Here is a 21,090-nt window from a genome sequence, read left to right as displayed (position 1 = left end):
TCTTTCTTCTTCTACCTCTGGCCTTGGCCAAGTTCTTGAGGAAACCATCCGGAATCTCTTCCCACCTGATCGCAAACCCTCCCCCGAATCCTCTTGCGTCCATTCGGCCCCAATCTAAGCCATCCTATGGCATCTGCTCGTTCACCACGACGACACCAAACGTTCAATTCGACGTCGTTTGAGACTTTGAGAGACGCGGGTGGAGATAGTCTAAGAATTTGTTTTTGAATGTATTGTGAAAGGAGTATATATCGCGGGAGAAAAAGGGCACACCGCCCAACACTTTCCGACAGGGAGGGAGGGTCGTCCGGGCTGATGAATTGGCCTTTGGCTGCCGTGCGCGCCGCTCTCTCTGCTCCTCTGCCTCAGCGATGACGTGACGTGACCCGTCCGTCCCATGTGTGAATTGTCTGTCGTCTCCTCCGCAGCCGCACCAACGACAGGTTCGATTCTGATCCGATTCTCAGCGGCACACGCTTCTATCAGGGTCAACACTCGCTGGAACCGCGGGCTCACATCACGGGGCCTACCTGTCAGGGAAAGTGGCGAGCGCGTGCCGTCGGACGTAAGCGATGACTCTACTCTGCTCTAGTATCATTTTGAGGATATGGCTGCTAAGCGTCGCGGGGCCCACGGGAACAGTGACACGGTGGGTGGTCAAGTAAGTGGTGGACACGGAGACGGAGCAGCAGCCGCCTGTGGAGTGTGGCGCCGCGGTGCCGCCGGCTCCCGCCCTCGTGCCCGTCCCTTTCCATCAAAAGCTACCGGGACCTTGCGCCTTTGTCTGGATCTTCCTTCTCTCTTTCTGTCTGTGTAGCCCCACTTGCTTCGTGGACCAGGCTCATCGTAGGGAGGGTACACCACGCTAGGATGCGAGCGTGCGTCTAGGTTCACTCTATTCGAGCAAGGAACCATATGTGAGGTAGGATCGTCCATCTCTACCTCGTTCCTAGGTAGGGTACCCCACGAGGCAGGTCGGGAAGAAATCGCATTTCCAGACAGACGCGCTACTGACGGATGGACCTCAATCATAGCCAGCCCATGCACCTGGTCTACGCCACTGCCATAACCAAAAGCTTCCCCTGCCTACTCTCCACAAAGCGACAGAACGAGTAGCGCTTTCAAACAAGTCCCCGTAACTTACAGAAATTACGGGAGATGGTTCTGTTTGGAAATTAGCGATGCAAATGATACACGTTAAATTTTTCTGACAAGATATATCATTTTCGAAACACAAAGCCTCCCTCCGCCTATAAATAGATTTCTAAAGTTTGTCTAAATCTGGACGTATCTAGATACTAAATAGCGTCTAGATACATTCAAATTTAGATAAAACTCACACATCTATTTATGACAGAGGTAGTACATGATATCTAATGGTTGACTAGGAGCACCTGGAATTACTTCTTTTTAAATACAGAATAAAAAAATGAATAAAACATCATACATAAGTTTGTGCTCTAAAACATTCATGAATGAATGCTAATTACGTGTTTCCACCTCAATATAAGGAGGATGCATGCTAACTACTTATCCCTTCCCCCCACTCAAGAACACAAAGAGCATGAAATCGGATTCGAGAATTACACATCCGATACATTCTGGAATTTCACGCTTATTTGTTCCCAACCTTGATAGTTTTGTACTCTAGAAACCTCTATCAAATTGATTTTAGTGTTTACACGTAAAAAAATAATGTACCAAGTTTTGTAGATATTTAGCATACTATACACAACTTCACGCATAAATAATTTTTAATATAAAGGGGCATATTTTATTTATCAGAGTAATGTGATACTTTTAGTTTGTTTAGATTTGGAGTGAAAGTCGTCATGACAAACAATTTTCTTATCCAAATAAATTTTAAAATAAATTTTTTATAACAAATTGTAGTTTTACTTGAGAAAAGGGAATGCATTTGTAATGATCAATTCTAAACATAATGAAAGATTAGGTACCTTATCATGCACGGGTGTTAATAAATTGTTAGTTAAGATAGTTATAACTTAGATAATACTTAATTAAGGTAATATATGATGATGATATATATAATATAGACAAAATATGACATAATTTAGTGATGTGGTCTATCATGATGAAGTAAAAAAGATTAGTATAATAACCAAGAAGGGTAAATTTAAACTTGCTCTAGGTTCACGATCTATTTAGAAAAAAACAATAGTTAAATGTGATTTTAGGCAATATTATTAATGAGTTGAGATCTTAACCTGTTTTGATGAGTTACTTTGGTGCAAAAGTAAATAAAAAGTGAAAGGAAAAAACCCGCCATAGTAGCATTGAAGGAAAAAAAACCACCATAATAGTGATGGTAGCGACTATACCACCAACTGAATGTTAGTTGTGCGAAGATAGTACATGTAAAATGTTGAGGAGTGAGAGACATGAGAGAGACACCATAGAAGATATCAGGATGTTGTTGAGCGAGACAGCGGTAAAAATGAAGCGGTACGACGATAAAGGATCATAGTGCTTCACTAAGAAGGATTTAGATAGTGAATGATGAATGAAACTGAATGAACATGTGAAAAATAGTAGTTTATTATTTCTGTATCTTAAACTTACATGTATATTACATATCAAGCATGAAAGGAAAAAAAACCTGAGAAGTTAAGACCCTAGCTGTAATTATGCAAATTTCGGAGTCATTGGTTCTCTCGGATTTTCCATGTAATGTGTTTGAGTCCAAGCTCCGCGATTTAGTGCCTAGAGCGCCCCTTTGCCTTAGGAAATATGCAAAACCGTAGGGCTCCTCCCGTGCTGGTACTGAGTTTCCATTGTAGCAAGAAAATCAAACAAATCCTACCACATCCTCACGTGCGGAATAAAAGTGGACTTGTACCCAGAAAACGAAAGAATCCAATACGAGAAGTAAAGACACACGGCAAAAACTGCTGGCACTTTTCACCCCCCTCTTTCCTTTCCGGCTTTTCCCCCTCCAATAACCTTGCGGAGGCGTGGAAGCGTGGACCCGCCGCCGCCCCGCTCGCTCGAGCCACCGAAACACACGAAGCGCCGAAGCAAGCGAAAGCAAGCAGAGACCAAGCCAAACAGCGCTACCACCTGCACCAATCTTGCTGCTCACAACCCCACCAACTACATCAGAGCACTGGTTCTTGATTCCCGCCGATGGCGTCGTCGTCGCCGCACGTGTCCACGGCGCGGCACCCGCTGCGCGTCCCCGGGGAGCGCGCCAATGGAGCCGCGGTGGTGGTGGCGGCGGCGCTGGGGCTCCCGCGGAAGGAGGCGCGGGAGGCGCGGGTAGCGCTGCGGGCGCACGCGCACGCGCGGCGGATCGAGGCCGCGGCGTGGATGGAGCCGAGGACGAGCAGCGGCGGCGGCAGGAGGAGAAGGGGCGAGGCGGCGGTGTGCGCGGCGGCGGGGCAGGTGGCGGGGAGGAGCGCCGGGACGGGCGTGGGGAGGAGCGTCGGGACGGAGGTGGCCCTCGCCACGGCGGCCGTCGTCGCCATGGGCACCGGGAACCGCGTGCTGTACAAGCTCGCCCTCGTCCCGCTCCGCCAGTACCCCTTCTTCCTCGCGCAGTTCGCCACCTTCGGGTACGCCTCCGGCCCTATTCCTCTCCCTCTCCTCCTCCCTCCGCCGCCCGCCATTGATTGGTTGATTGATCGGAGCCGACGCTCTGCTCCGTGCTGATCCAATCGACGGGTCCGCCCCTGGTTGCTGTTCGAGCAGCGGAGATTCTCTGTCGCTAATCGCGAATCATTGTTTTCCTCTTTCTTCCGTCGCGGCGCGGGGGCCCGCGTGTCAGTGTCAGGGGGATTATCGGGGCGGGATTTTTTGGTTGTTACCGGGAGCATGATTATATCTGGCCCTGGTTGCTGTACGGTTGTGTGTTTCTTTCTTCACCTGGTGCCTGGTGGGTGGTGGCCACATGAGCTGCCCCTTCCTGCACCCTGATAGTCAAATAGTACACAAAAACCTGGATTCCACGTGCACTGTTTTCCGCATGAGACTTCTTGTCAATTTGTTTCTACAGGTAAATGCCACATCTTCTTTGTCGCTAGTATTATTCTCCAAAAGTTTGCACTGCCATAGTAATAATAATAAGTACTCACTCAGTCACTCGCACATGGTAGTATATATCACCAGGTAATGGATATAAAGGCTCGTTTCCTCATCGAGAGCGCGTCACCGTGTATTACAAAAAAAGAATGCCGATAAGGCGCCGCTAGATACAAACCACCTGCGGTGGCGACAGCGGCCAAACCAAAACCAGGAACAGCAGCAAACAAAACAAAACAAAACATAACAAAGCGTCTTACATTTGGACAAAATTGAACCTCTCAAGTTTCCGTTTGGTCAAGTTTAGATGGCGGGTTTCCTTCCTTTCCGGAAAAACAAAAGATAAACAGGGAACCAAGGGATGCCTTACTCTTTTGACTGGTTCTTGCTTGTTTCGCACGGTTGCATCCGTTTCTGAATATAAGACTTCTTCTCATTGAACATTAATTGGACGCTGATAACACTACATGGATCTCTTAATTTTTGCAGCTATGTGGTTGTCTATTTCTCAATCCTGTATCTTCGATACCAAGCTGGGTCTGTTACAGACGAGATGCTTTCTCTACCGCAGAAACCTTTTATACTTGTGGGTTTCTTAGAGGCTATAGCAGCAGCAGCAGGGATGGCTGCCGGAGGTAAAAAAAATTTCTCTGAAAATCAAATACAACATGCCCCTAAGAGATTTTCAGTGCTACAATGTACTTGATGTGTGACATACAAAATTCACTCACAGAATTATTTCCTTGCTTTTTGTTGGATAGCTGTTCTGTCTGGGGCTTCAATACCGATATTGTCACAGGTTGGTCAGTCATCACTATGAATATATGAGGTCTTCATTTTATCACTTGCAATCACATTTATAAACTTGTCTTACTACTTTCCTGCAGACCTATCTCGTATTTCAGCTTCTTTTGTCTGCTATTTTTCTAAAGAGGCGATATAGAGTTAATGAGATAACAGGATGCTTTCTTGTGACAGTTGGCGTGGTAATAACTGTAGCAAGGTATGTTCATTTCTAATAATTTCACTCTAGCTTTACAAAACACCTAATAGGCAGTTGATTATATTTATACAGCTGCAATCCAGGGCAGCAAGTTTGCTGCTCTGTGATGCACGTGCATGGATACATTGAACTGCTATAATGAAACACTTAATTTAATAATTTCCAAAAGTATGGCTTTTTAATAATTCCCAGATTACAATCATGGAACTTTAGGCAAAAACTGCCTGATATTTCAGTTTTCAATATTCACTACTGTTCCTAATAAATTGATGGGAGCAGTGACGGTCTAGACCTTCAAACCCCGTGTTATTAAACTATCAGTCCATTCAAAATATGCAATTTGTGGATAATTTTCTATATATATAAAAATTCAGGTGTGTTTTAGAGAATAGGGGCTTGTGTAACACCTTTACACCTCTATCAACATACTGTGTCAAGGTTGTAATCTTAAAGTGGAAGGCTTGTGTATGATTAAGATATTCAGTACCTTAATGTCATTTTGATTAAAAATGAACTTTTGGTATCTATAGTGGATCTGGTGCTGGAGCTTCATTACAAAGTACTGGAATTTTGTGGCCACTTCTGATGATACTTTCATTCTTTCTCCAAGCTGCCGATACAGTATTAAAGGTAGCAAATCTGTTTGTCAGTAACCAATTATTGTGATTTAGCTACAAGTTTTATGTGATAGAACTAAAGTCTAATTGTTGCAGGAGATAATATTTATAGATGCTGCCAAGAATTTGAAGGTACTTAATTTCATCCATAAGTGCATCATTTTTTTGAATCTAGAACTTAGTGTTTACAAGCATGGCACATGCTACTGGTAACTGCTATCTCTTCATTGGTTTGTCAGATGCTTGTCTTAGACCAATTTGTTTTTGTGTGTTTCTAGGGTGGCTCAGTTGATCTTTTTGTCGTCAACTCATATGGCTCTGCTTATCAAGTATGGTCCTGATGTTTACTACTTCAACTATACAGAAGTCATATATCATAATTAACAAACCTATCATTTCAGGCTATTTTTATGTGTCTCTTGTTGCCATTCTTGTCAAAGTTATGGGGTATTCCATTCCATCTACTGCCAACATACATCAGAGATGGTGCAGCCTGCTTCCTGAATATGGGATCATTATCTTCCGGTAATTTCCCCCAATTATCTTTGTGCATTTTCTTCTGGGTATCAGTTTTGATCTTTTGGTGCATGCAATAATTTTCTGGTTGGATCTCTTGATCAATTGGCTCTATTTTGTGTTGTTATTACTTATTAGGGGGATCAATGCATTTTTAAATCAATAACGTTTATCTCTTAATAAATAAATCACTGATGATTAACAACTAACCATAAAACATTCAGCTGCTGAAATTCTTATCATTGTATTAACACTTAATAGCCAGTATCATTTGCGTCTCTGAATTCAAAGCCCATCCTTCCTGTATGTATGTCTTCATTATTTTGAAAGGGACCACTTTGGATTTTATCTGCCCATAGGGCCATAGTTGATTCCATGAACTTCTCAGTCACTATACTGATTATTCGTTGTTTAGTGGTATGCCTTTATTTTTATCCTGCTATGTTCCCATATTTTCTTGTATAAATAATAAAGCCATGTAAGCAGGTTTACATGTTGCACAAGCATCTTATTAACTTTTTGAGTTGTGCAGGTTGTGAAGGGGCACCGCTGCTACCTCTACTATTTGTGTTGGTTAATATGGGATTCAATATATCTTTGCTACATCTACTGAAGATATCTTCTGCTGTTGTATCTTGTCTAGCTTCTACATTCTCAGGTTCACATATTATTTCTTTGCACCATGTTATCTCCACGTATAAGTAGCATATCGAAGTTTTTCATTTCATTTATACTTCACCATGTGCCGTTATTGTGTGGCAATGTGCCACAGGGAATTCAGTTAAAACTGATCTCCCAGGAAAGGTTGTTTCGTAGCGCAACGTTGACAGACCTAATCTTAGTCATGCCACACTTCCTTAAGCATATGTGTTTGGTTCATTGAGACAATTGTGGATTACCACACTTTGTTAGTTATATATGGTATACATTGTCATAGGCACAATTTCTTGCCAAATCATGCTACAAGTTGTGGTGACCATGCCTGTCACACTTCTTGTGGCAACCATAGTTTGTCTAATGTTAGGAGTGGGAACATTAGGTATCAACTAAACACATGCTATTGTCTGGTATGGTTAAACAACTGATTAAAACTGTCCTATACAGTTTATTGCGTGTCACCCAGCTTTCAAATCTGAAAACCTTATTGTGACCATACACAAGCTGGCATGTTGTATCCACGCCTTGCTTTCCAAGTCTCAACACAGAAACCACTACTTCAGTAAGGGTTCAACATTAATATTTGTGTTTCTAGATTCGACTCAGCTAAAGTATATCTATTAGCCACGTTTTAATATATCATACCGGATGTCAATAAGGCAGAGTTGTGACGATTTTGCAAAGGAAGAGGGCCATGTTCATTTATCTGATGACAGTTCTTCCGTGTTCTAGTTTATCAGTTAGAAACAGAGAAGGATAATAGGATGTTTGGAATTTCATACCTGCCTTGTCTACATTCTGCAACTTTGAAGCTTTGAAGGTGTAGACTGGTTAGTTACAAAAACTGGACCACCACTACGATGCAAACCCTTTATTAAAATGATGAGTAATGGAGAAAGCATGATAGGGCCAGGAAGCAGGGGCAGACCTATGTGGGGGCAAAACCAGGCCATTGCCCGCCCATGATTTTGCCCAACTGCCTTAAATTGATTTCTCAATCCCTTATTTTTGGCAACTATAATATCATTCCTTATAGCTGGCCCGCCCATACATTTGCCTGTAGTTCCGCCGCTGCCAGGAAGTAATGCTTGTTAAAGTGTAACAAATGAGTATTTCTTCTCAAGCGGTTGATGTATGTTCAACCCTCATACGCTCTACATAAGCCTAGGACAGCAGAAAAGAAACACACGTTTGGAATGTGGATAGACTATAGAGCTTGGCTGTGTTGGCTGACCATGATCCCACATAACTTAGTTGCACCATGTCACTTCAGAACCAAGCTTACCACTATTATCGAGTGGAAAAAGGGGAAAACAAACACAAAGATTTAGCTGTAAATATCTTTCATCACCATTGTTTGCATACTTTTTTTTTGTTTACTGCACAAGTGGTATCCACTGTGCTTTCCCAATTGCCAGTCCTTGGCCGGTTCGTGTTTGTATTGCTATCAATCTATACATGTTCGCTCTTTTGACAGACTATCTTACATGCAAACTAGACTTTTTTTCCTTCCCTGCCAATTAATGAATAGTTCAGTATCTTACTGTTGGATATCTTCGGTTCATCTCGCCATCAGTTACTCATCAGTTCCATAATTGTTGTCGTGGGGTTTTTAGAACTAAAAACCACGATAAGAGCTATGGAATGGAGGACTAGAACTAAATTATCAGGTTCATGGAAAAATTAGCTAAAAGTCCAACTCAAAAGAACGAAGAGCACCAACAACATTTCTTTTCTCATACTTGTTGCTAGAAGACATGCAGTAAATTGTAGCCTTCACACTGGGGAGCGAACAAAAGTTCACTAATGATGGCCTTTGTTGATGCAGTTCCATTGTCCATCTACGCTTTCACCCTACCACTGCCGTACATCGGCGTGGCGTCGACCCTCCCTCCTGGCTTTGTTGCTGGCGCCGTGGTTCTCATCGCCGGCTTACTAATGTACAGCCTTCCGCAGCCGCAAAATTGTGGGAAAACCTTGGACAAGAGGAATGACTAGCTAACATTCATCTCTTCTTCGTATGTTGTACACAACCATGGCTCTTCGCCGGGGCTTGAAAGGTAGAGCAGAAGTTCTCCTGAAAGCCAGTCACTGTTGTATGTTGTATGGTAGGTAGTATATCATATATCCAATAAAAGCGAAGAAGTGCCGCATGGATATAGTAGACAGAATAAAGGTCAAGAGCAAGAAATGTACCAGGCAGCAAGGCTTTCTCTGTTATTACTGAGCGAAAGCCTGGGATGGAGGATCGTCGCAGTTTTCAGGCGGGAAGAGAACCAGGGAGAAGAGCAGGAGCATCATGACCACAGGGACGAAGAGCAAGAACGCCGGTGGTGGTGGTAGCGGTGGCAGCACCAGTGGCAGGCAGAGGAGCATCGCCGCCGCTGCCAATAGCATCATCATCAAGACGCCTTTGCCCATCTGGGCCGTGCTTAGGACTTTAGGAGATTTTCATGGTCTTTACGACTCTGTGTCTGGTTGGGTTCCTTCAGAAATTAAAGACTAGTGTTTGAGGAATTGCTTTGAGTCCTCGCAAAAAAAAAAAGAGGAATTGCTTTGAGAGGGTGAGAGCTTGGGAATGTATCCTTGATTCTGAGATGATTTGTCGTTTATATACACAGCTGCACTTGGTATGATCGTGGGGGGCCGCTTTTTTCTGGGAGGTCGAGGATGCAGGTGGGGCCCCGACCGACAGGCAATCGCGCGATCGGAGTTGGAGAGGACACGAGGTGGGCCGCCCAGTGCCTGCTGCCTGTTTTCCAAACACAAGCGGTAATCCGGTTTCCCGGATGTCAGGATAGCCGGATCATTATACATTCAATATCGGAAACGCCGGATTGTTATTGTCTTCCTTGGTTTCACCTCTTTAAGGTATCCTTTCCGATTCGTGTATGCTCAGGGTAACTCAAACGGCACCCCGCAAACGGATGTCCGTTTGAAACTGTGGGACAGAAAGCTTGGCTGTGTTGGCTGAGGGTGATGCAGTAGTTGAGGATCGCACCGCATGTGATCCCATTCGCCCACATCACACATGGACTGTCAACGGTGCCTATATCATGTCATCGTCCCAGTCGACAGTAGTGCACCTATGCAACAGCGCATTAATACACGGGACGACTCGAGTACTATGATTGATAAGACTACTAGATGCAGGAAGATGCAGTGCACTGAATCTGCCTGGGAAGCCACGTTCCCCTCACCTCGTACAACAAGCCCGAGGCCGAGCATGTAACACGTATACAACCACGTTCCGTTTGTTGGTGCCCGTCAGTTCCTTGCTTGGCGTTCCTCACTTCCTCTGAATGTGGTTACTTACAACAAGCACCTCCATTCTCTGCAAAACATGTCGGTCCGCTGATGGAGATTGGCGTGGAGCAGCCTACCTCGTCACCGGCAACACTAATTGAGGTCACCGTCCGCGAGATACCAGGCACCTGGCCCAAAGCCGCGCGACACGTTCCGGAAACCAGAGGCAAGTTGCTTGCTTGCCTAGGAAGTGACAGTCTGCTCTGAAACGGTGCGTGCCTGATGCCTCCTGTCTGTCTTCGACAACACTATCTTGCTATGATCAGCAGCTCCTACTCACTCCCTTCTCAGCGATCTCAACTCCATGCCAAGCTGAAGCGTGGATTCAAGCCCTGACCCAAGCACGACAACTATTGGTTCAAGCAGTTCAGAGTACACAACACCACCTAGCACCGAATGGTATGCTGTTTCGCGAAATCGAAGCTTTAGCTTTTCCAAAAAAAATCAATTTCGTATTATCCAAGGGCATGTAATGAAGTAGGGCTCTCATGAAGTAGATATGCTTTGGTGAGCAATGGCGCATATGATCCTTGTCTCCTTGAACACCAAGCCATTTGGCATCCTACCTTGGCCCATGTCTTGGTTACCGATGATTCTGCGGCACCGTATGGTTAATGGAAAGTCCTATTTCCAGTTTAAAAAACATGAGGAGCTCTTGCAAGATCAGCTAGCCTATTCGGCTCGGTGTGTAGTATTGTTGAAACACCAGGCGTTCCAAAGCTTCCGTAGGGCATAGCAGCCGCTGCAGACAAGTGCGTCGAACCATTTCCTCTACTTGCGTGGGGATTCTCCTCGTTTTGCCAGCCACCACTCCTCAAGGGTGCCGACGGTCGCTGTATGTGCTGACGGTCAAATATCGGGAGCGTCGGCACAGGAGTCTCCGGAGAGCGGTGACAAGGATGGCCGTCGGCGTTAAACTGGCCGTTAGTACAGGCCGAAGGTGCCGGCGGCCACCGTCACAGCACAGTTCTAGTCGTCGGCACAGGATCAGTCTGGCCATCTACACAACATTTTTTTCACTACATACCACCGTCGGCATAACTTTTTTCTATTTTTCCAAGTCAGTCTTCGCAAAAGCATAACTAAATCATTCTAATTGGAAAAGAATAAGTATAATATATCAAATTTTACAGAAAAAGAAATCTATCATAGAAAAATATAAAAAATGGAATATTTCAAATACCTAAACAAACCTTCCTAGAAATGAGCTATAATGTTCAAGGATTCATGGCTTTCACGCACGCCAAAAATGAAAAAATGGTCGCCCGTGGGTCAGATTAGAAATCAGCGTCCGGGGTGTTGCTTCCCATCCTAGGGCCACACATATGCCAACTATGACCTCGTTTCGGTAAACTATGCCATGCTGAGGCCGTTTGACACCTCATTTCCCTTGAAATCCATATAACTCCAGATGTGATAGCCCTTTTCGTGAAGGTTTTTTAAAATAATTGCAGTATCCAAATTTTGAAAAACGAAATAGTTACTATGACATATAAAATGACGCCATGCGGCTCTGTGGGATTTTTTTTACTTCGTTTAAATTGCCATCTGGCCAAAACAGGGCCCTGGAACATGCGGTATCGCCGTACCGGGCGTGCGGATCCACCCATTCGCGAACAAACTAAACGGACAAAAAATAGCACATATAATGATGCGTTTTAGAACTAAAAACATTTTTTCCGGAATTTTTGGAAATCCGGTCAGTTTCGAGCGAATTCGGCGGGACACCGCCAAAAATCGCACGGGTTCCCAAAAAGCTAAAGCGTGCACATGGCATGTGATATGTGGTGTGTAGGTGGTCTACTATCACCGTACGGAGGTTTCGCGTCATACTAAAATATGCCCCACGTAGCTGCTTCACAAAAAAAAAAACCTTTTGGGCACGCTAAAAATGAAAAAATGGTCGCCCATGGGTCGGATTAGAAATCCGCGTCCGGAGTCTTGCTTCCCATCCTAGGACCCACACATGTGCCAAATTTGACCTCGTTTCGGCAAACTACTCCATGCCGAGGCTGTTTCCCACCTCATTTCCCTTGAAATTCCATAGAACTCCGGACGTGGTATCCCTTTTCGTGAAGGGTTTTTCAAAATAATTGCAATATCCCAATTTGACAAATGGAATAGTTACTATGACATATAAAATAACACCACGCGGTTCCGTAGGATTTTTTTTGACTTTGTTTAAATTGCCATCTGGCTAAAACACAGCCCTCGTAGTATCGAGCGTGCGGGAGCACCCATTCATGAACAAACTAAACGGACAAAAATTAGCACATATAATAATGCGTTGTAGAACTAAAAACATTTTTCCGGAATTTCTGTAGCGACGGATAGTTGATCCCTAGTTAAAATCCGGTCAGTTTCCAACGGATTCAGCGGGACACCGCCGGAAACCGCATAGGTTCCCAAAAAGCTAACGCGTGCACATGGCATGTGATAGGTGGTGCGTAGGTGGTCTACTATCAGCGCACACAGGTTTCGCGTCATAATAAAGTGCGTCCCATGTGACTGCTTAAAAAAAAGTTTAGGCACGCTAAAAATGAAAAAATGGTTGCCCGTGGGTCGGATTTGAAATCCGCATCCTGGGTCTTGCTTCCCATCCTAGGGCCCACACACGTGCCAAATATGACCTTGTTTCGGAAAATTATGCCATACCGAGGCCGTTTCCCACCTCATTTCCCTTGAAATTCATAGAACTCCGAACGTGATAGCCTTTTCGTGAAGGTTTTTTCAAAATAATTGCAGTATCTCAATTTTGACAAACGAAATAGTTACTATGACATATAAAATGATGCCACGCGGCGGCTCCGTGGGATTTTTTTGACTTTGTTTAAATTACCATCTGGCCAAAACAGGGCCCCTAGGACATGCGGTATCGTCGTACCGTGCGTGCGGGTGCACCCATTCGCGAACAAACTAAACAGACACAAATTAGCATATATAATGATGCGTTGTAGAACTAAAAACATTTTTCGGGAATTTCTAGAGCGACGGATAGTTGACCCCTAGTTGAAATCCGGTCAGTTTCCAGCAGATTCGGCGGGACACGGCTGGAAGTCGCACGGGTTCCCAAAAAGCTAGCGCGTGTACATGGCATGTGATAGGTGTTGCGTATGTGGTCTACTATCACCGGACAGATGTTTACCATCGTACTAAAATACGCCCCATGTAGCTGCTTCACAAAAAACCGTTTAGGCACGTAAAAATGAAAAAAAAGGTCGCCCGTGGGTCAGATTAGAAATCCGCGTCCGCGGTCTTGCTTCCCATCCTAGGGCCCACACACGTGCCAAATATGACCACTTTTCGGCAAACTATGTCGTGCCGAGGCCGTTTCCTACCTTATTTTCTTGAAATCCATAGAACTCCGGATGTGATAGCCCTTTTCGTAAAGGGTTTTTCAAAATAATTGCACTATCCCATATTTGACAAATGGAATAGTTATTATGAGATATAAAATGATGACACACTGCTCTGTGGGATTTTTTTGACTTCGTTTAAATTGACATCTGGCCAAAATAGCCCCCCGAACATGCGGTATCACCGTACCGGACGTGCGGGTGCACCCATTCGCGAACAAACTAAAGGGATAAAAATTAGCACATATAATGATGAGTTGTAGAACTAAAAACATTTTTTCTGGAATTTCTGCAGCGATGGATAGTCGACCCCTAGTTGAAATCCGGTCAGTTTCCAGCGGATTCGGCGGGACACCGCCAGAAGCCGCACGGGTTCCCAAAAAGCTAACGGCGTGCATATGACATGTGATAGGTGGTGCGTAGGTGGTCTACTATCACCGTACGGAGATTTCGCGTCATACTAAAATGCGTTCCATGTAGTTTCTTCACAAAAAACCGTTTGGGCACACTAAAAATGAAAAAATGGTCGCCCGTGCGTCGGATTAGAAATCCGCGTCCGGGGTCTTGCTTCTCATCCTAGGTCCCACACACGTGCCAAATATGTCCTCGTTTCGGAAAACTATGCTATGCCGAGGCAGTTTCCCACATCATTTCCGATAAAGTCGGTCAGATTTAAACTAGAGGTAATGCTCATAATTTTTAGGAAAATTAATTTTGTAGGTTCAAAATATGATATGGATGTCATATTTGTATTTCACTCATTTTTCTGATCAATTTAGATATATTATTTGCCAAATTCGCATTTACTGATATTAATTATTTCATATTAAATAAAAGACAATAAAATAAAATCATTTAATTGTTTTTCAAATTCTATATTATTAGTATTTTTATATATTTATTGTTGTTTACTTAAGTTTTTTCTTAGAATTCAAAAATATAGAGGTATGGCATCATGGTCAAAGGGTTATTATGATTGATATAGTAGTATTAACAACAATGTGTCATTTCTTTCATGGAAGCTTATCCGAAGGGAACCAAGAAGTTAAGCGTGCCGAGGTGGGAGTAGTGTGAGGATGGGTGGCCAACTGGGAAATTTGATCACAAGTGCAATTTGACCTAAGATTAGGTGTACTTAGAGTTAAAAGTGTGATTGTGAAAGATTAACAAGTAAAAAAAAAGAAAAGTGAAAAAACTTAAAAATTTTGAAATTTTTTAAAACGCTATGCCCACAGAAAAATAAATAAAGAAATTTGAATTTTTTTCAACAAAATAATTTGAATATTTTTCAAAAATAAATTTAATTTTTTTGAAATACTATGCCGAGGGTAAAACCGTCGGCACAACAGTCTGTGCCGACGGCCAGTCTGTGTCGACGGTGATTGGGCTATCCCCGACCAGATCTTGCCCGACGAGAAGACGCCAAGGGTCACCAGTGCCAGCTGTCGGCAGACTCCCAGTCTTCCGTAGTGGATCATATGCTGCACCACGGGCCACATGTACATTTTAGCCTTTGGAACTTGTTCCGTTCTTACAAATGGCTAAGCTCATCTAAAACCTCGTGTTTCCCTGCGAGAGCAATGCGTAAGTTGAGCTTGCTGTATAGGCCCCGTGCGGGGACGACGGTCATCTAAAACTGTTCAGGGTGCTTTGGTCCCTCTCCACAACCGTGATCGCCAGCCATAGCTTTAGACATGCCCGGACACCTTGGTGAGCTAAATTTCCAGGAATATCCAGTTGTTGTCCACCAAGGCTTGCGCTACTGATCTTGAGCGACACTCTAGGTGCAAAGTCAGCCGCAGCCTTCAGGATGAAGTGGGCATGTCTGCACTCCGCAGAGCTCCCGCAATGTTCCGCCATGCCCGCAAAGTGATTATGCACGATCAGTGTTTTTGTGCCCAATAAAATTGAGCGGGCTTTGCGGGAAATGCAGGATTAGCTTGTCCACTTCATGTACTTCAGCTGCTGTAGCCTGACGCTGAAACATGTCATACAGGTAGCAGTTGCAGGCAACCGTATCTTTGTACAGAATAAGAGATTAACGAAAATTTTCGTACAAAGCTCTCACAAGATTGTTAGGGTCGCTTATAGATTCTCTATCGAAAACACAGTATACAACCAGTTGGTAGTTGATCCAGGATTGTATCGAATTCAAATTACAATCGAGAAAGGAAGGGGAAAACTAAACTACAAGAGCCGAAGCATCCATCTATTCGCCAGCTCATTACATATATCGACTTCCTTCTTATAGGCCGAAGCATCCATCTATTCTCATGCTTGCTTTGCCATATCTTTTCTCTCTCAGCCACCGCCTATGTTCTAGTTGTCAGAATATATAACTAAATCCAGAATAACTAATATAAAATAGAGGAAGTAGCTTTCAATATTGTACTGCTGTCATCACACGGCTACATCAAGCAGCGCACTGAAGGCAGGCAGGCCAAGAAGGCGATGCAGGTCTTGCCAACAAATCCCATATACGGATTGCAGGTTGTCCGCTACGCGACGAAGCTTTTTGCGACGAGAGATGACTATCAAGCAGCGCACCGAGTCTAGCTAGATTGGCCGTTAAGACCGGACTCGGTTAAGAGCAGTCAAGCAAGTTATCAGTGTACTGTTGGTGTCGTGACAGCGAAGCCCATCGGGTGCATCCGAACCTTGTTGACCCAACATTTTCCAAGTCTTCGCTTAATTACCCACCAGGAAAGCACCTACTCATACGCCTTTCAGGGGCGTTTGGGAATATTCAAAAGGGGCTTTTCTCTTCTCATTTTTTTTCCACGGAGAGATTATTCCGGTTCAAACATGAACTGACAATTCAGTCTCGCTTTAGTACAAACATGTCAACAAATTTTCCATGCACGCGACGCAGATCACTTCTACTCCGGTGCTCCCCCCTAAAAATATTCTAGGTGCATTAAACACAACAACGGTGGAGATTTTTCTATACTTGTTCGTAAGCGGAGGTACGATCGTAATTTTAATGTAGGTCCACCGTCTGTACAGCCCTGTATAGGCTCGTATGGCCCGTGTTATGTTGTTACTCATTTTTGAACGACGTGGGCGGTACTTAGGCAGATGAGATCATTAATTGGTCACGTGACCTCTTTTTTTCTTACGTGAGGTACAAATACCTTATCAATACATACGGGTATACATGGGTTGGATATATATGGGATTCGGCGGACCCAACACAGAAAAAAAACCAACTATGACACTTCAACTTCGTTTAGGAGGGGAGCACCGGAGCAGGGCTCGACGCAGATAGGGGTGACTCGTGTATGCACTCGTTATCATAAATGAAAATCCACCAGAGCATCTTCTTCCCAGCTAGTCGATAGCCATGGTTACCCTCTCCTTCTTATTCCTGCTCCTACTGCCTCTCGCCACTGCCCAAACAGCGCGATTCTGCGGCGACGGCATTTGGGACAGCTACACATCAAAGAAAGCGTACCAAGCCAACCTCAGGCTCCTTTCATCCACCCTCCCCATGAAGGCCGCGTCCAACACCACCCTCTTCGCCACTCACACCATAGGCGATGCTCCGGGCAACATCTTCGCCCTCACACTCTGCCGCGGGGACATGAACGCCTCTGAATGTGAGCGCTGCGTGGCAACCGCCTTCGAGGATGGGCCGCGGCTCTGCCCATACAAGGATGATGATGTTACCTTGTTCTACGATACCTGCCTGCTCAGGTTCTCCAACAATAATTTTCTCACCGCCACCGATAACAGTGCAGTTATCCTCATGACCAACCAGAACTTCACCACAAGCGTCGACTCCATCAGGCCCTTGTTGTTCACGCTTATCAACAACACGGCCCAAGTGGCCGCGGGCAGCATAAGGAGGTTTGCCACCTCAAGCTTAGACGTCAGCGCCTTGACGAGGATGTACTGCCTTATGCAGTGCAGGCCGGACCTGACCACCGATGAATGCACGGTCTGTTTCGAGGTTGTCTTGCAGGATACGCTCGGGTACACTGACTACAAGCTAGGTGCCCAAGGTCTCGGGATACGGTGTACCATGAGGTACGAGGTTTTCCCATTCTTCAGGGGGGACCCTATGCTGCGTATCATCAACAACACGCCGGCAGGATCTATGTCACCAGCTGGGACGCCAACTCAGAACCCGGTGGTACAAACGAGCGTCGAACATCGCGGTACATAAAATTTCTCAACCTTCACAGTACTTCACATCATGGGATTCTTATTCATGGCGGATCCTACGCAGCGGTAATCTTTGCTTACTATTTTTTCGATGAACTAACATGTAGATCTTTAACCAACGGTTCTCGTTTATAAGACTATTACGTCCTCCATTCTCTATTACAAGGCGCCCACGTTTTTCGAGACATTAGGCTTGAGCTCATGAATAGATAAAATAAAGTTAATAAATAAAAGGAAGAACTAAATCAAATCAATCAGAAAAGGAGGGTTTATTGAGAGGGGAAAGATGTTAGAACTGGACAAATGTCAATGAAATATACTACCTCCATCCCAAGACTTAAGGCCTATATTTTTTTCAGAAAGTCAAACGAAGTAAAGTTTGACCATACTTTTAGAAGAATTTATGAACAAATATGATATTTTGTAGGTACCATATGAAAATATATTTCATTATGTATCTAACGATATTGATTTTGTACTTTTCATGTTAATATTTTTTGATAAAAACTTAGGCAAACTTAACATAGTTTAACTTTCTGAAAAAAAATATAGGCCTTAAACCTTGGAATGGAGGTAGTACAAGTTTCCTTGTCAAATAGGGCCATGCTCAATTGGTGAAGTGTGGTCTAGTGACCAACCGACTGATTTTCCATTGTGGCTATCAATATTGAATAAGGTCTTATTCATATATGAGAGCTATATATGATTTAATTTCCTTAGGAGGAACCTCAACCAAGAGGGCGCTAACGATTATTGCTGTGACCGCTCCATTGCTGTCAATACTTCTATGCTTTGTCGGTTCCATTGTATGGATGAGAAGACGAAAAAAAGGTAGTACCATGTATTTTGGTAGTCAGCCTTCAGTGTGAAGGACCAAACTAACGGTGTATAATTGTGTGGTCTCTAAACTCAGGGAAGGTAAATTTACATGATCAAGCTGCCACAAATAGGATGGAAGAAGATGCACTGGTTTGGAGATTGGAAGAGAAGAGTTCAGAGTTCACTCTCTTTGACTTCTCTGAGATATTGCACGCTACATGCAACTTCTCCAACGAAAACCTGCTTGGTCGAGGTGGTTTTGGCCCTGTCTACAAGGTGAATTGTCAGGAAAACATTCGTATGCTCATTTTGAAAAGTATATGAAATCACGACTATCCTAATTAAGTTAATCTGAGATTTAGCTGGCTAAAACCGATCATTTGTGCACGACTAAAATACACATATACAGTAGCGCTATTTACAGTAGCCTAGTCTCGGTAAGGAATTGCCCCATGATATGCTTAGTTGCTTAATGTGCCTTGGAAAATTATTTATACAATTTCCTATAAACTACAATGGTGGCTATCATATCATTCATCTTGACCAGCAACCTATGGCCGAAAAGGCGAAGCCGCATGCTTTCCATTATATATCAATTATACGTAGACATAAACTCATGTTATATAATTGTATCTCAACGAAATATGGATTAGCATAGACAACGTCATATGAAGCCATATACTAGGAAAAATATCAGGAAATTGTTCATAAACTTGTTTATTTTGTCATATTTAACAACAGAGTAAAAAGAGTAATTTTTCCCATGGATACCATGCAACCTTTGTCAAACCTTCTAATGCCTCGTTTTCTTTCATCTGTTCATACTTCCAGGGACAATCACCAGGTGGAATGGAAATTGCAGTTAAAAGGCTTGCCTCACATTCAGGACAGGGTTTCACAGAATTCAAAAATGAAGTTGAACTTATTGCAAAACTACAACACAATAATCTGGTCAAGCTCCTGGGATGCTGCATTCAGGGAGAGGAAAAGGTTTTGGTGTACGAATATTTGCCAAATAAGAGCTTGGACTTCTTTATCTTTGGTATGTACAGTGCCGTTGAACCATATTTTGGATTGTGTTTCGTCCATACTGTAAAATTCATTGTCTAATGTGCAGATGGAAATAGAACAACTTTGGTTGATTGGAATAAAAGACGTGTGATAATTGAAGGGATAGCTCAAGGTCTGCTGTATCTCCACAAGCACTCTCGGCTGCGCATCATACATAGAGACCTTAAGGCCAGCAACATTCTCTTGGACCAAGACATGAATCCTAAAATTTCTGATTTTGGCCTAGCAAAAATTTTCAGCTCTAATGATACACAAGGAACCACAAAGAGGGTAGTGGGAACATAGTAAGTATAATATACTTCTAGTTAAGGGATCACAACATGGCTAGTGCCTACAATACCATTTATTAGTTGAACAATAAAATTTAAATTTTGATACTCCCTCCGATTCATATTAATTGACTTCAATATGGATGTATCTAGAACTAAAATGTGTCTAGATACATCCATATTAGAGTCAATTAATATGAACCGGAGGGAGTATAATATTATACTTTTGGTTCTATCTCATTTCAGTGGTTATATGTCTCCGGAGTATGCATCTGAAGGCATATACTCAATCAAATCTGACGTTTTCAGCTTTGGTGTGTTACTTCTTGAGATCCTTAGCGGAAAAAGGAATTCTGGTTTCCATCAATATGGAGACTTCATTAACCTCCTTGGATATGTGAGTATTTTTTGATCTCCCAAATACAAGTGTATTATTTTGTAGACCGAAGAAAATTTATCACAAAGATGCTTTCTGCAGTCATGGCAGCTCTGGGAAGGTGGAATATGGATTGAGCTTCTAGAATCATCAATTGCCAAGGAGATCCATATAACCGAGGCTAAGAGGCACATTAACATCGCACTGATGTGCGTACAGGAGAGTGCAGACGATCGACCCACCATGTCAGAAGTCGTTGCAATGTTAAGCAGCGAGAGTGTTGTTCTTCCAGAGCCTAATCATCCTGCCTACTTTAACCTAAGGGTATCTAAGGTACATGAATCGGCTAGTGTTGTTGTTCCATGCAGTAACAATGATGTAACCATCACTGCAGAGCCAGATGGCAGATAGTTGATCACTTTTCTCAGTTGTTAATAAAAGAACAATCATTTAGGACTCATGGAGCTGTACAACATTTGAAACAAAAACGCACATGTTTTAACTACTGTATCATACTACTTTTCTCGTAATAGTTGTACAATAGTTCAATTTGAAGGAAGACAAATAGATGCGCCCACATACTAAATAACCTAATTGAGAGGCACTCAGTCAAGGGGTTGAAACAATTAGCATGCAGCAGGCATCCTCCATTCAGACATCCTTCCAGTAGTCCACCTTTGTTGCATGACGTCCTGCTGCTTTGCAATCCTCTGCAACTCCTTTGCCACCTCCACGTCCCTCCCAGAATCGAAGTACAAAAAGTCAATTTCTAGTGTGGCTTCCGTGTCATCAAGGCCGCCTTGAGTAATGTCGCTCGAGAAGTAGCTGTTGGAATGATCTGGATAAACGATCTTACGTGCCGAATTCGGGCCATAATAGCAACGACCTATTG

General features: G+C 43.5%; 2 protein-coding genes across 2 annotated transcripts; both read left to right on the top strand.

Moving 5' to 3' along the window:
• Window positions 1-3,249: 3,249 nt before the first annotated feature.
• On the top strand, window positions 3,250-8,832 carry LOC124666046 (protein CLT1, chloroplastic-like; the record flags this gene model as incomplete). Its single annotated transcript, XM_047203393.1, has 10 exons — window positions 3,250-3,575; window positions 4,531-4,676; window positions 4,803-4,840; window positions 4,929-5,044; window positions 5,575-5,674; window positions 5,758-5,793; window positions 5,940-5,990; window positions 6,063-6,186; window positions 6,710-6,835; window positions 8,663-8,832. Coding segments are annotated over 10 exons (1,233 nt in total), but the record flags the coding sequence as incomplete, so codon positions are not given.
• Window positions 8,833-15,947: 7,115 nt separating this feature from the next.
• On the top strand, window positions 15,948-20,609 carry LOC124662300 (cysteine-rich receptor-like protein kinase 10). Its single transcript, XM_047200152.1, has 8 exons — window positions 15,948-15,953; window positions 16,831-17,656; window positions 18,577-18,758; window positions 19,314-19,524; window positions 19,600-19,837; window positions 20,069-20,219; window positions 20,301-20,386; window positions 20,567-20,609. The coding sequence occupies exons 1-8, from the start codon at window positions 15,948-15,950 to the stop codon at window positions 20,607-20,609; spliced, it is 1,743 nt and encodes a 580-aa protein (XP_047056108.1).
• The last annotated feature ends 481 nt before the right edge of the window (window positions 20,610-21,090 follow it).

This window comes from Lolium rigidum, chromosome 6, assembly GCF_022539505.1.
Source record: "Lolium rigidum isolate FL_2022 chromosome 6, APGP_CSIRO_Lrig_0.1, whole genome shotgun sequence".
NCBI classification, from domain to species: Eukaryota; Viridiplantae; Streptophyta; class Magnoliopsida; order Poales; family Poaceae; genus Lolium; species Lolium rigidum.
The sequence above is the reverse complement of the archived record's forward strand: the minus strand, read 5'-3'. Positions and strand labels throughout refer to the sequence as shown.

Bases quoted from the DNA above. Each gene is read 5' to 3' on its own strand.
- LOC124662300 (XM_047200152.1), top strand. The intron at 18,759-19,313 runs GTGAATTGTCAG...TCATACTTCCAG, and splicing joins GTTTTGGCCCTGTCTACAAG to GGACAATCACCAGGTGGAAT. The intron at 19,525-19,599 runs GTATGTACAGTG...TCTAATGTGCAG, and splicing joins CTTGGACTTCTTTATCTTTG to ATGGAAATAGAACAACTTTG.